The 9826-nt window shown below is 38.9% G+C and overlaps 1 protein-coding gene across 2 annotated transcripts in view; it reads right to left on the bottom strand.

The window, feature by feature from the left end:
- Nucleotides 1-659: 659 nt before the first annotated feature.
- The window catches only part of LOC136029978 (5'-3' exonuclease PLD3-like), a 138153-nt gene continuing 128986 nt past the window's right edge, over nt 660-9826 (bottom strand). Inside the window, exons 10-11 of one of the 2 annotated variants that reach the window (XM_065708546.1) lie at nt 8048-8205; nt 660-1009 (exon numbers count right to left, since the gene is read on the bottom strand). In XM_065708546.1, the coding sequence (XP_065564618.1) occupies nt 8054-8205 (152 nt within the window). In that variant the 3' untranslated portion in view covers nt 660-1009; nt 8048-8053. The remainder of the gene's footprint in view (nt 1010-8047; nt 8206-9826) is intronic. The other variant, XM_065708547.1, reaches the window with a different exon arrangement.

The raw sequence follows: 9826 nt of genomic DNA, 5'->3' as shown, positions 1-9826 counted from the left end.
GGTTTTCTATTCAGCATGATATTAGAGAACCCAAAAGAGCTTTACAACCCCCTCCTTTGAGAAAAACTCGGTACTTACATGTTATAGCGACAACACCTAAGAAGTGAAGTTAGGTTACTCCTCATGAAATATACAAAAATATGATGAAAATATAGTACTTTAATAACAAAATTATGGAAAATACAACAGAGAATTCTGAAATGCAGGCCGCACAGAATGCATGATATTAAGTACCTAACCTGACCACCTCTGTATATTAAGTATTTAATTTAAATATACCTGCATTGTATTTTATCTCGCTCAGGCTAAGCTGATTATCTCCGATTGGACACAGAAAGCCAGCTTCATGAAAGATCAAGAACAAAGTGAGGTCGCTATAACACGTAAGTACCGAAACCGTTGGCAACGCGTGTGCCAACAACACCCGTTGCACAATTTCCGGGTACTCCAACTAGGGAGTGGGGAAGAGGGCCAGCTAGCCCCTAGGTAAGCAATTAAGCTGGACTAGAAATCAAAGATTTCACAAACAAATGATGTTAATTTAGATCACTCTAATTTGGGATTTTTGCCGCGTGTTCATCATAGCCAAAACTGAAGGATGAATCTTATTCTCTAAACACAAGTTATCACATATTCCCATAGTAAAAAAAAAAACTAAACATAATTAATATTTATATTTTTATACTTTCGTGACGAAAACTAAACAGCTGAAGTTGCACTTGTTCAAACAATATGTTGTTTTCCTTTAAGAGTTCGTCAGAAGTTGAAACATACGCATTGACATCGTTAAAGGTAAGCAAATGATCGCTAGGTAACTGAACCGGATCAAGAAGTTATAAGTCAAAACTTTTATAACACTATTGTGAGAATGAATATGACGAATTCCAGTCTCTGTCAAAAAGATCACGAAGCTGAATTCTTTATTCATTTTCATGGGGCACATCATCCTCAACGACTATTCCGATTCCTGCTGTATTAATGAAATAATCTCCCGACCAATTTGACGTACCTGAAAGTAGTTGAATTCAATGAATGACGAGTTTGAATCAAAATCTTAGATTTGTCATGGTCCGAGGCGGATTTAGGGGAGGGACATAGGGGGCATTTGCCCCAGGCGAATAATTTTATGGGCGTAAAATTTCAAATAAATAATCTAATGGTTATAATCATTTTGAAACTTTTGAATTTTTTCAAAATAAACCAGAGGAAGCCGTTGGCAAAAATTTTTCAATAAATGAAAATTTTATTAAAATTTTGCCTGACAATTTTTGAGAGACAGAGAAGGGGGGGGGGGCGCTAATCAACTTTTTATCCCAGGCGCAGGAGAGGCCAGAACAGCCACTGGTTACGGTAGGATATGAAGACATGAAGTCGCAAACTAAGATCTCAAATTCAAAATTGAAAATTGAAATCTCAAATTCTAAATAAATCAAATCTTTTTCAAGATCCGCTAACCAAGACTTAACTTTTTTAAGTACCAAGAACAGTGAATGTAAAATCTGATAGTTTGACAGGGTTAAGTGGAAAGTAACACAACCATATATCTAAAAAAATTAGGAAAAGTTGGGAATTCAATTTTTAATCAAAAATCCTTTTTCTATCGAGATATACTGCTTTGATGGTATTGGGCTCTATACTTAAAAAAACGTTGGCGAAAAACAGACAAAATTAAGCAAAACACATGGCACCAAACCACTTAAGAAGGTGCAGCTCTCCAATGAAGGTGTAGTTGTCATTGCGAATGAACAGATTGATAATATTTGAATTCTTACAGAAATACAGCGTTGTCAGGTTTAAGAAATCAGTTAGGCTCTTTTGTTTCCACGGCTCTTTGTTACAAAACTGACCGAAATCCGGTACTACCCTAAGAACGTTGTGATTTTGAAACAACCCAAGGAAGAATCACTGTTTTCTAGTATGAATATACTATAAATAAGTAAATGCCCTAAATACTTGGTTATCGAAAAATAGATAATTTTACACACATTAAGCCTTGCCAAGCAATTAGTTTTATTTATTTATTTCTAGCGTTAAACGTTGCAACACTGACCAAAATGTGATGCTGCTTTAAGGGCTTACGCTTATTCGTTTCCACAGTTCTTTGCTACAACACTCACCCAAATTCGGTACTACCCTAAAAACGTTGTGATTTTGAAACAACCCAAAGAATAATCTTGGAAAATCGCATTTTTCACATATGAATATACCCTAAAAATAAGTAAATGCCCCAAAATTCTTGGTTATCGCAATAAATAAGTTTAGGCATATTAAGCGTTGTTAAGTTTAAACGATTACTTTTACTTATTTATTTTCACGGCTTAACATCGCAACACCTGATCAAAATGTGGTACTGCCCTAAGGGCTTTATAAATTTGAAGTAAACGAAAGAAAAATCTTAGAAAATTGCAGGTTTTAAGTATGAATATTATGTATGTACATACTAAAAAATATTTGGCTATCGTAAGCCAAATCCGATCAATGATAATGTGACATAAAAAATAAAAAAGTGTTTGTTTGTTATATTTTCTCAGGTGTTTTTAATGGAATCGATTTGAACCTAGCCTGGCTCATTTGTCAATTAGAAAATTTCTGAAACTCCACCCAGTATTACTTTCCTCGATATATTTTACCAACTTTTTACAGCCCTAAGATGTATGCCTCGTTTAGTTTATTTTTATCCTAATCTATTCACAGTCCTTCCCAGACTATGCTAATCTAATAAGACTGACAGCCCCATTCCGTCTCCAATATATAAATTATTAACTTAGTATAGCGTCCTTGAGTATGAGCCTTATTATACTGGGTGGCAAAAAAGAAAATTAAAAGCCGTCCTGTGCACACTACTCTTTTATTTATTCGTCTATTACCCTTATTTCACGGAAGTTGATTAAAGAACTGCAGTTTGTGATAACGAATTGTCAGTGAGGAGTGACTCGGCCCAAAATAACAGAAACTCTAAAACAGAATTTGGATAGCACTCAATGCATCAAAAGATTTGGCCTTTTTCTGGTGATTTCAAATATTTAAAATTGATTGAGCTTAACGTTAGGGTAGACAGGGTATCTCAATGAAAATCAAATTCCTATCTACAAAAATGCGGAATTTTGTATTTTTCGCCAGAAGAAAGATAACGGGGGCGTGTTTATTCGTTTGGTTTTGATTTTTAGTGTTTCCCCCAGGGGTAATAATATCAAACCAATAGTCCTAGAAAATTGAGAAAGAGCTCATTCAAACGGAAATGGAAAGTTCTAGTGCCTTATTTAAGTGATCAAAAAAATTAGAGGTCAACTATCCCCTCCCACACCCCCTTTTCCCCCAAAGACACCAGATCCAAATATTGAGATATCTAAAATAGTTAAAAGGCTCAAAAATATGCCTCTGGGGATGGAAACAGCCCCCTCCACAGACCCTGGGGACAGGGGAGGAAGTTATGAAATTTGCCCATTGTTACATTTTGGGTTATTGGAAAATATACAGGCATTCTTCTGGGAAGGGATTTTTCTAAGCGGGGGGATTTTATATACACATAATTTTACAGGGAGGGGGGCGAGTTTCCGGGAGAGACAGAGATTTTCCAGAGAAAATTTTACCCGGGGGAATTTCCTGGCATGATTTGAAGAACAGTCCGGAATAAAACAAGAAAACTAGTTTGTTCAACTCAAAGTAATTTTCACTTGACGACAAGCAAAACTTTCTGTAGTAGTCTGCTACGCCCCCACTAACGTCACAGAAGTCGAGACCAAAGAAGAATTCTACCACACTCTAAAGGCAGTGGTCAACAACATTCCGAAACATGACATCAAGTGCGTTCTCGGCGACTTCAACGCCATCATTGGCAACGACGAGTCATACTGCCCACAGACACTCGGTAGGCACGGCATGGGCGTGCATAATAAGAATGGAACGATGCTGGTCGACTTGTGCAATGGCCAATGATCTGGTGATAGGAGGCAGCCTCTTTCCTCATAGAGGTCGTCCACAAGTATTCATGGACCTCCCATGGCGGTGCAGTTAGAAATCAGATCGACCACTGTCTAGTCAGCCGGAAGTTCCGCTCCAGTATACAAGATGTGAGATCAAATAGAGGCACGGACGTTGGATCAGACCACACTTGCTAATAACCAAATTCTCCCTGAAGTAGAAGAGGAATGAGAAAAAGGCACCCAATTCAGAACCCCAATTTAACTCTGACAAGCTCCTAGACCGAACGACTAGGCACGAGTTCGTCACCGAACTTAGCAACAAGTTCGAAGCACTCTACATCAGGGACCAAGACAACCAGGATAAAGAACCTCTACATCGAGTCAGCAAGCAAGACCCTTGGAAACCGCAAGAAACCGAAGGACCAGTGGCTATCGGACCGCACTTGGCAGCTCATAGAGGAGAGAAAAGTCGCAAAACTTCAGATCCTTGCCTGCCACGACGCGAATCAGATCTACAAGACAGAGAATTACAGATGGATTGACAAAGCTGTCAAAAAGAGCGCACGCCGAGACAAACGCCATTTCTACGAAACAAAGGCCACAAAAGCTGAAGAAGAAGCTCAAAAACGAACAAGATCATCGGGAAGAAGAGAGCCAGCGATGGTCCAGTGAAGGACGAAAACGGCATACTGGTTACTGGTCCCGAAGAGAAGAAGGAGGCGTGGGCCAATCACTTTGACAAAATCCTGAACAGACGACCCCCGGAGGAGCCAATCTCCATCCCCAAAGATCCTCAGACCTCGCTAGACATCAACACCGAGCCCCAACTGAAGACGAAATTCTGAAGGCAGTCAAAAAGCTGAAAACGGCAGATCACTAGGAGACGACCACATCACGACAGAATTGCTGAAATGCTCCATGGACACCTGTGTCACCTATTGGAAAGACTTCTTCGGAACCATCTGGACAACAACAAAAGTACCTTCAGGATGGCACCACAGTACGCTCGTGAAGCTCATCAAGAAGGGCGATGCCACGCTCTGTAACAACTGGCGAGGCATCAGCCTGCTCTCGATTCCTGGCAACTTGTTGCCCTATATTATCCTGTCCTGAATACAACGTCACCTATATGAATACCTGCGTGATGAACAGCATGGCTTCCGCCCAAAACGCTCTTGCACGGACTGATATTCACCCTGCGAATGCTCACGGAGGAGAGTTGCGAATGGCGCAAAAGCTCTACATGATCTTCATAGACTTCGAAAAGACGTTCAACTCAATAGACCGCCAGTACCTCTGGAAGCTCCTTCGCCAATATGGTATCCCTGATATCATAGTAAATCTCATCATGGCGATGTATGAAGATACAACCTGTTGTGTGAAGACAGCAGAGGGAAATTCACGCAAATTTTCCATCCTCTCCGGGATGAAACAAGGGTGCGTGCTATCCCCGCTAATTTTCGCAATCGTCATCGATTTTGTACTGAGGAGCGTCGACTTAACCGGGCTACGCCTAAATGATCGCCTGCTGAGCGGCTTAGATTTAGCTGTGGATATTGCCATCCTCGAAACCTGCAAATCACGGCTTCAAGCGCTGCTCTCGAGCGTCCAACAAAAAGCAGAAGGTTTTGGACACAATATCAACGCCAGTAAAACCAAAGGCATGGCAACTAGCGGTTCACCTGTGAACATTAAATGTGGTGATAACGACGTGGAACAAGTGGTCCATTTCGAATATCTTGGCAGCCCCCCATCGAGGAACGCGGGATCCACAGCCAAAAAAGTCATCGCCCGAATTAGACAGGCTAGCAGCACCTTCAACAGACTAAAAAAAGTTTGGAGATCGAGTACCTTCTCTCTCCGGCTTAAGCTCCGCCTGTTCAACAGCAACGTCCTGCCCGTCCTCCTCTATGCATCTGAAACATGGCATTTAAATCAAGAACAAGAGAGGAGAATTCAGTCGTTTGAAAACATGTGCCTACGTAGACTTCTCGGCATTCATTGGATCCAGAGGATGACGAACGATTCACACCTCAATACAGTCAGAGTGGGAAGACATCCGCAAGTTTCAGAGACAACTGGAGACTCTTCTTTGACGCCCTGGGCGCCTTTGGAGGCAAAGGAGGATCTAAGGTCTAAGGTAAGGTAAAGATAGTTGCAAATATAAAGGTTGTTGCTAGACCTAGACAAGTTAGATAAAAGCGTATTTTCAGTGTCTAGTGTTTTATCACGTTAACGTTGTATTTTGTGACGATTTCAGCTTTGGGACCGATTGTGCCTTGTGTGATTAATGAAGCACCGTTGGAGTGTTTGAGTAATCTCAACTATACTATCATAGAGGGTGATCTGGGAGAGTTTGCCAATAATCTCCAAAATAACTGCCGTTGGAGAGTTCTATTAACCTCTACAAGCCAACTATAGACGGCGAGCTTGGAGAGTGCAGCAGCTACCTCTAAGTCAACTGTGCCATCCTATGCAAGTTGAATATAGCTCAGATTCTCCACAACTTCAAGAGGACGTACCAACTAGGAAGAGCAAGACTCTTCGCGAGTGTGCATTAGTATTGTATATTGTTTATTTGTTAATTAAAGTAGTTTTTGCAGCATCTTAAGTAGATACGAACTCTGCCTACCACACTATCCAAAGTCTTGTCCTCGTGGAGGCTTGATCACCCTCACTGGGGACCGATAAGACGGTATTTCTTGAGATGATTACCCCATACTTTAGATTACGTTCCTTTTCAATTAATTAAAGCCTTTTTTACAGCGCTAAAACTTGGGACATCAGAGATTATTGTTTAAACGCCATGTGGGGATGTGCCTTGCATTCGACACATGATCTTTGTTGGAAAGTGTATCTTATGCACCCCTTTCCCTGTTCAAACGAAAGCTGTGGGATTCCTAAGCAAGATTCGATCATTGTCGCCACTTGGGATTGTCAGGAAAACAACTCGATCTGTCTCTTCTAATAAAAATTGACTTCCTATTTAAAGCATCTGAGATAAATGGTTGTATGGAACGAACCCCCTCTCCTGTCTTTTAGCCTTTTTGTTGGAGAATGCTGGTATTGAGGGTATGTATCTTGTCACATTTTGATTGAATTACTGATGTAAGCAGGTACACAAAAACAAACGTAAATGCAAACCTATTTCATAATGCTTGCGTTCAAGCCTTGACCCTCTTCCCCTCCTCTCTCATGTCTTCAAGAATTTTATGTTGAAAAGTATGTGAGTTTCTTAAAAACACACGTTGAGCCCCTCCCTGCATTTGACAGACATTATGATTTTCTATTCAGCTGAATACTAGATAACCCAAGAGGGCTTTACAACCCACCTCCTTTGAGGAAAACTCGGTACTTACGTCTTATAGTGACCACACCTAGGAAGTGAAGTTAGGTTACTCCTCATGAAATATTGCGAAATGTGATGAAAATATAATACTTTAATAAAAAAATTATGGAAAATACAACAGAGAATTCTGAAATGCAGGCCGCACAGAATGCATGATATTAAGTACCTAACCGGACCACCTCTATATATTAATATTTAAGTTGAATATACTTGCATTGTATTTCATTTCGCTCAGGCTAAGCTGATTATCTCCGATTGGACACAGAAAACCAGCTTCATGAAAGATCAAGAACAAAGTGAGGTCGCTATAACACGTAATTACCAAAACCGTTGGCAACGGGTGTGCCAAAACTGTTGCAGAATTTCCAGGTACTCCAATTAAGGAATGGAGGAGAGGTGCAGCTAGCCCTTAGGTAAGCAATTAAGCTGGACTAGAAATCAAAGATTTCACAAACAAGTGATGTTAGATTAGATCACTCCAATTTAAGGTTTTTGCCACATGTTCATCATAGCCAAACTGAAGGATGAATCTTATTTTCTAAACACAAGTTATCATATATTCCCATAGTAAAAAAACGAAACATAATTTAATATTTATATTTTTTATACTGTCGTGAAGAAAACTAAACAGCTTAAGTTGCACTTTTCCAAACAATACGTTGTTTTCCTTCAAGAGATCGTCAGAGGTTGAAACATATGCAATCACATTGTTGAAGGTAAGTACATGATCACTAGGTAACTGAACCGGATCAAGAAGTTAAAAGTCAAAACTTACATAACACTATAGTGAGAATGAATATGACGAATTCCAGTCTCTGTCAAACAGATCACGAAGCTGAATTCGTAATTCATTTTCATGGGGCACATCATCCTCAACGACTATCCCGATTCCTGCTGTATTAATGAAATAATCTCCGGACCAATTTGACGTACCTGAAAGTGGTTGAATTCAATGAATGACGAGTTTGAATCAAAATCTTGGATTTGTCATGGTCCAAAGCGGATTTAGGGGAGGGACACAGGGGGCACTTGCCCCAGGCGAATAATTTTACGGGCGTAAAATTTCAAACAAATAATCTGATGGTTATAATCATTTTGAAACTTTTGATTTTTTTTTTAAATAAACCGGAGGAAGCAGTTGGCAAAAATTTGTCAATAAATGAAAATTTTATCAAAATTTTGCCTGACCACTTTTGAGAGACAGAGAAGAGGTGGGGCTAATCAAGATTTTATCCCAGGCACAGGACAGGCCAGAACAGCCACTGGTTACGGTAGGGTATGAAGACATGAAGTCGCAAATTTTAAGATCTCAAATTCAAAATTGAAAATTAAAATCTCAAATTCTAAATAAATCAAAGCTTTTTCAAGATCTGCTCACCAAGACTTAATTTTTTTAAGTACCAAGAACGATGAATGTAAAGTCTGATAGTTTGACAGGGTTAAGTGGAAAGTAATACAACCATATATCTTAAAAAATTAGGGACAGTTGAGAATTCAATTTTTAATCAAAAATCCTTTTACTATTTAGATATACTGCTTTGATGGTAGCGAGCGCTATACTAAAAAAAAAAAAAACACGTTGGCGAAAAATTGGCATAATTAAGCAAAACACATGGCACCAAACCACTTAAGAAGGTGCAGCTCTCCAATGAAGGTGTAGTTGTCTTTGCGAATGAACAGATTGATAATGTTTGAATTGTTACAGAAATACAGCGTTGTCAAGTTTAAAAAATCAGTTAGGCTTTTTTGTTTCCACGGCTCTTTGTTACAAAACTGACCAAAATCCGGTAATACCCTAAGAACGTTGTGATTTTGAAACAACCCAAGGAAGAATCACTGTTTTCTCGTATGAATATACTATAAATAAGTAAATGCCCTAAATACTTGGTTATCGAAAAATACATAATTTTACACACATTAAGCCTTGCCAAGCAATTAGTTTTATTTATTTATTTTTAGCGTTAAACGTTGCAACACTGACCAAAATGTGATGCTGCTTTAAGGGCTTACGCTTATTCGTTTCCACAGTTCTTTGCTACAACACTCACCCAAATTCGGTACTACCCTAAAAACGTTGTGATTTTGAAACAACCCAAAGAATAATCTTAGAAAATCGCATTTTTCACGTATGAATATACTCTAAAAATAAGTAAATGCCCCAAAATTCTTGGTTATCGCAATAAATAATTTTCTGCATATTAAGCGTTGTTAAGTTTAAACGATTACTTTTACTTATTTATTTTCACGGCTTAACATCGCAACACCTGATCAAAATGTAGTACTGCCCTAAGGGCTTTATAAATTTGAAGTAAACGAAAGAAAAATCTTAGAAAATTGCAGGTTTTAAGTATGAATATTATGTATGTACATACTAAAAAAATATTTGGCTTTCGTAAAACAAATCCGATCAATGATAAAGTGACATAAAAACTAAAAAAGTGTCTGTTCGTTATATTTTCTCAGGTGTTTTTAATGGAATCGATTTGAACCTAGCCTGGCTCATTTATCAATTAGAAAATTTCTTAAACTCCACCCAGTATTACTTTCCTCGATA

This window comes from Artemia franciscana, chromosome 8, assembly GCF_032884065.1.
Source record: "Artemia franciscana chromosome 8, ASM3288406v1, whole genome shotgun sequence".
Classification (NCBI taxonomy): domain Eukaryota; kingdom Metazoa; phylum Arthropoda; class Branchiopoda; order Anostraca; family Artemiidae; genus Artemia; species Artemia franciscana.
The sequence above is the reverse complement of the archived record's forward strand: the minus strand, read 5'-3'. Positions and strand labels throughout refer to the sequence as shown.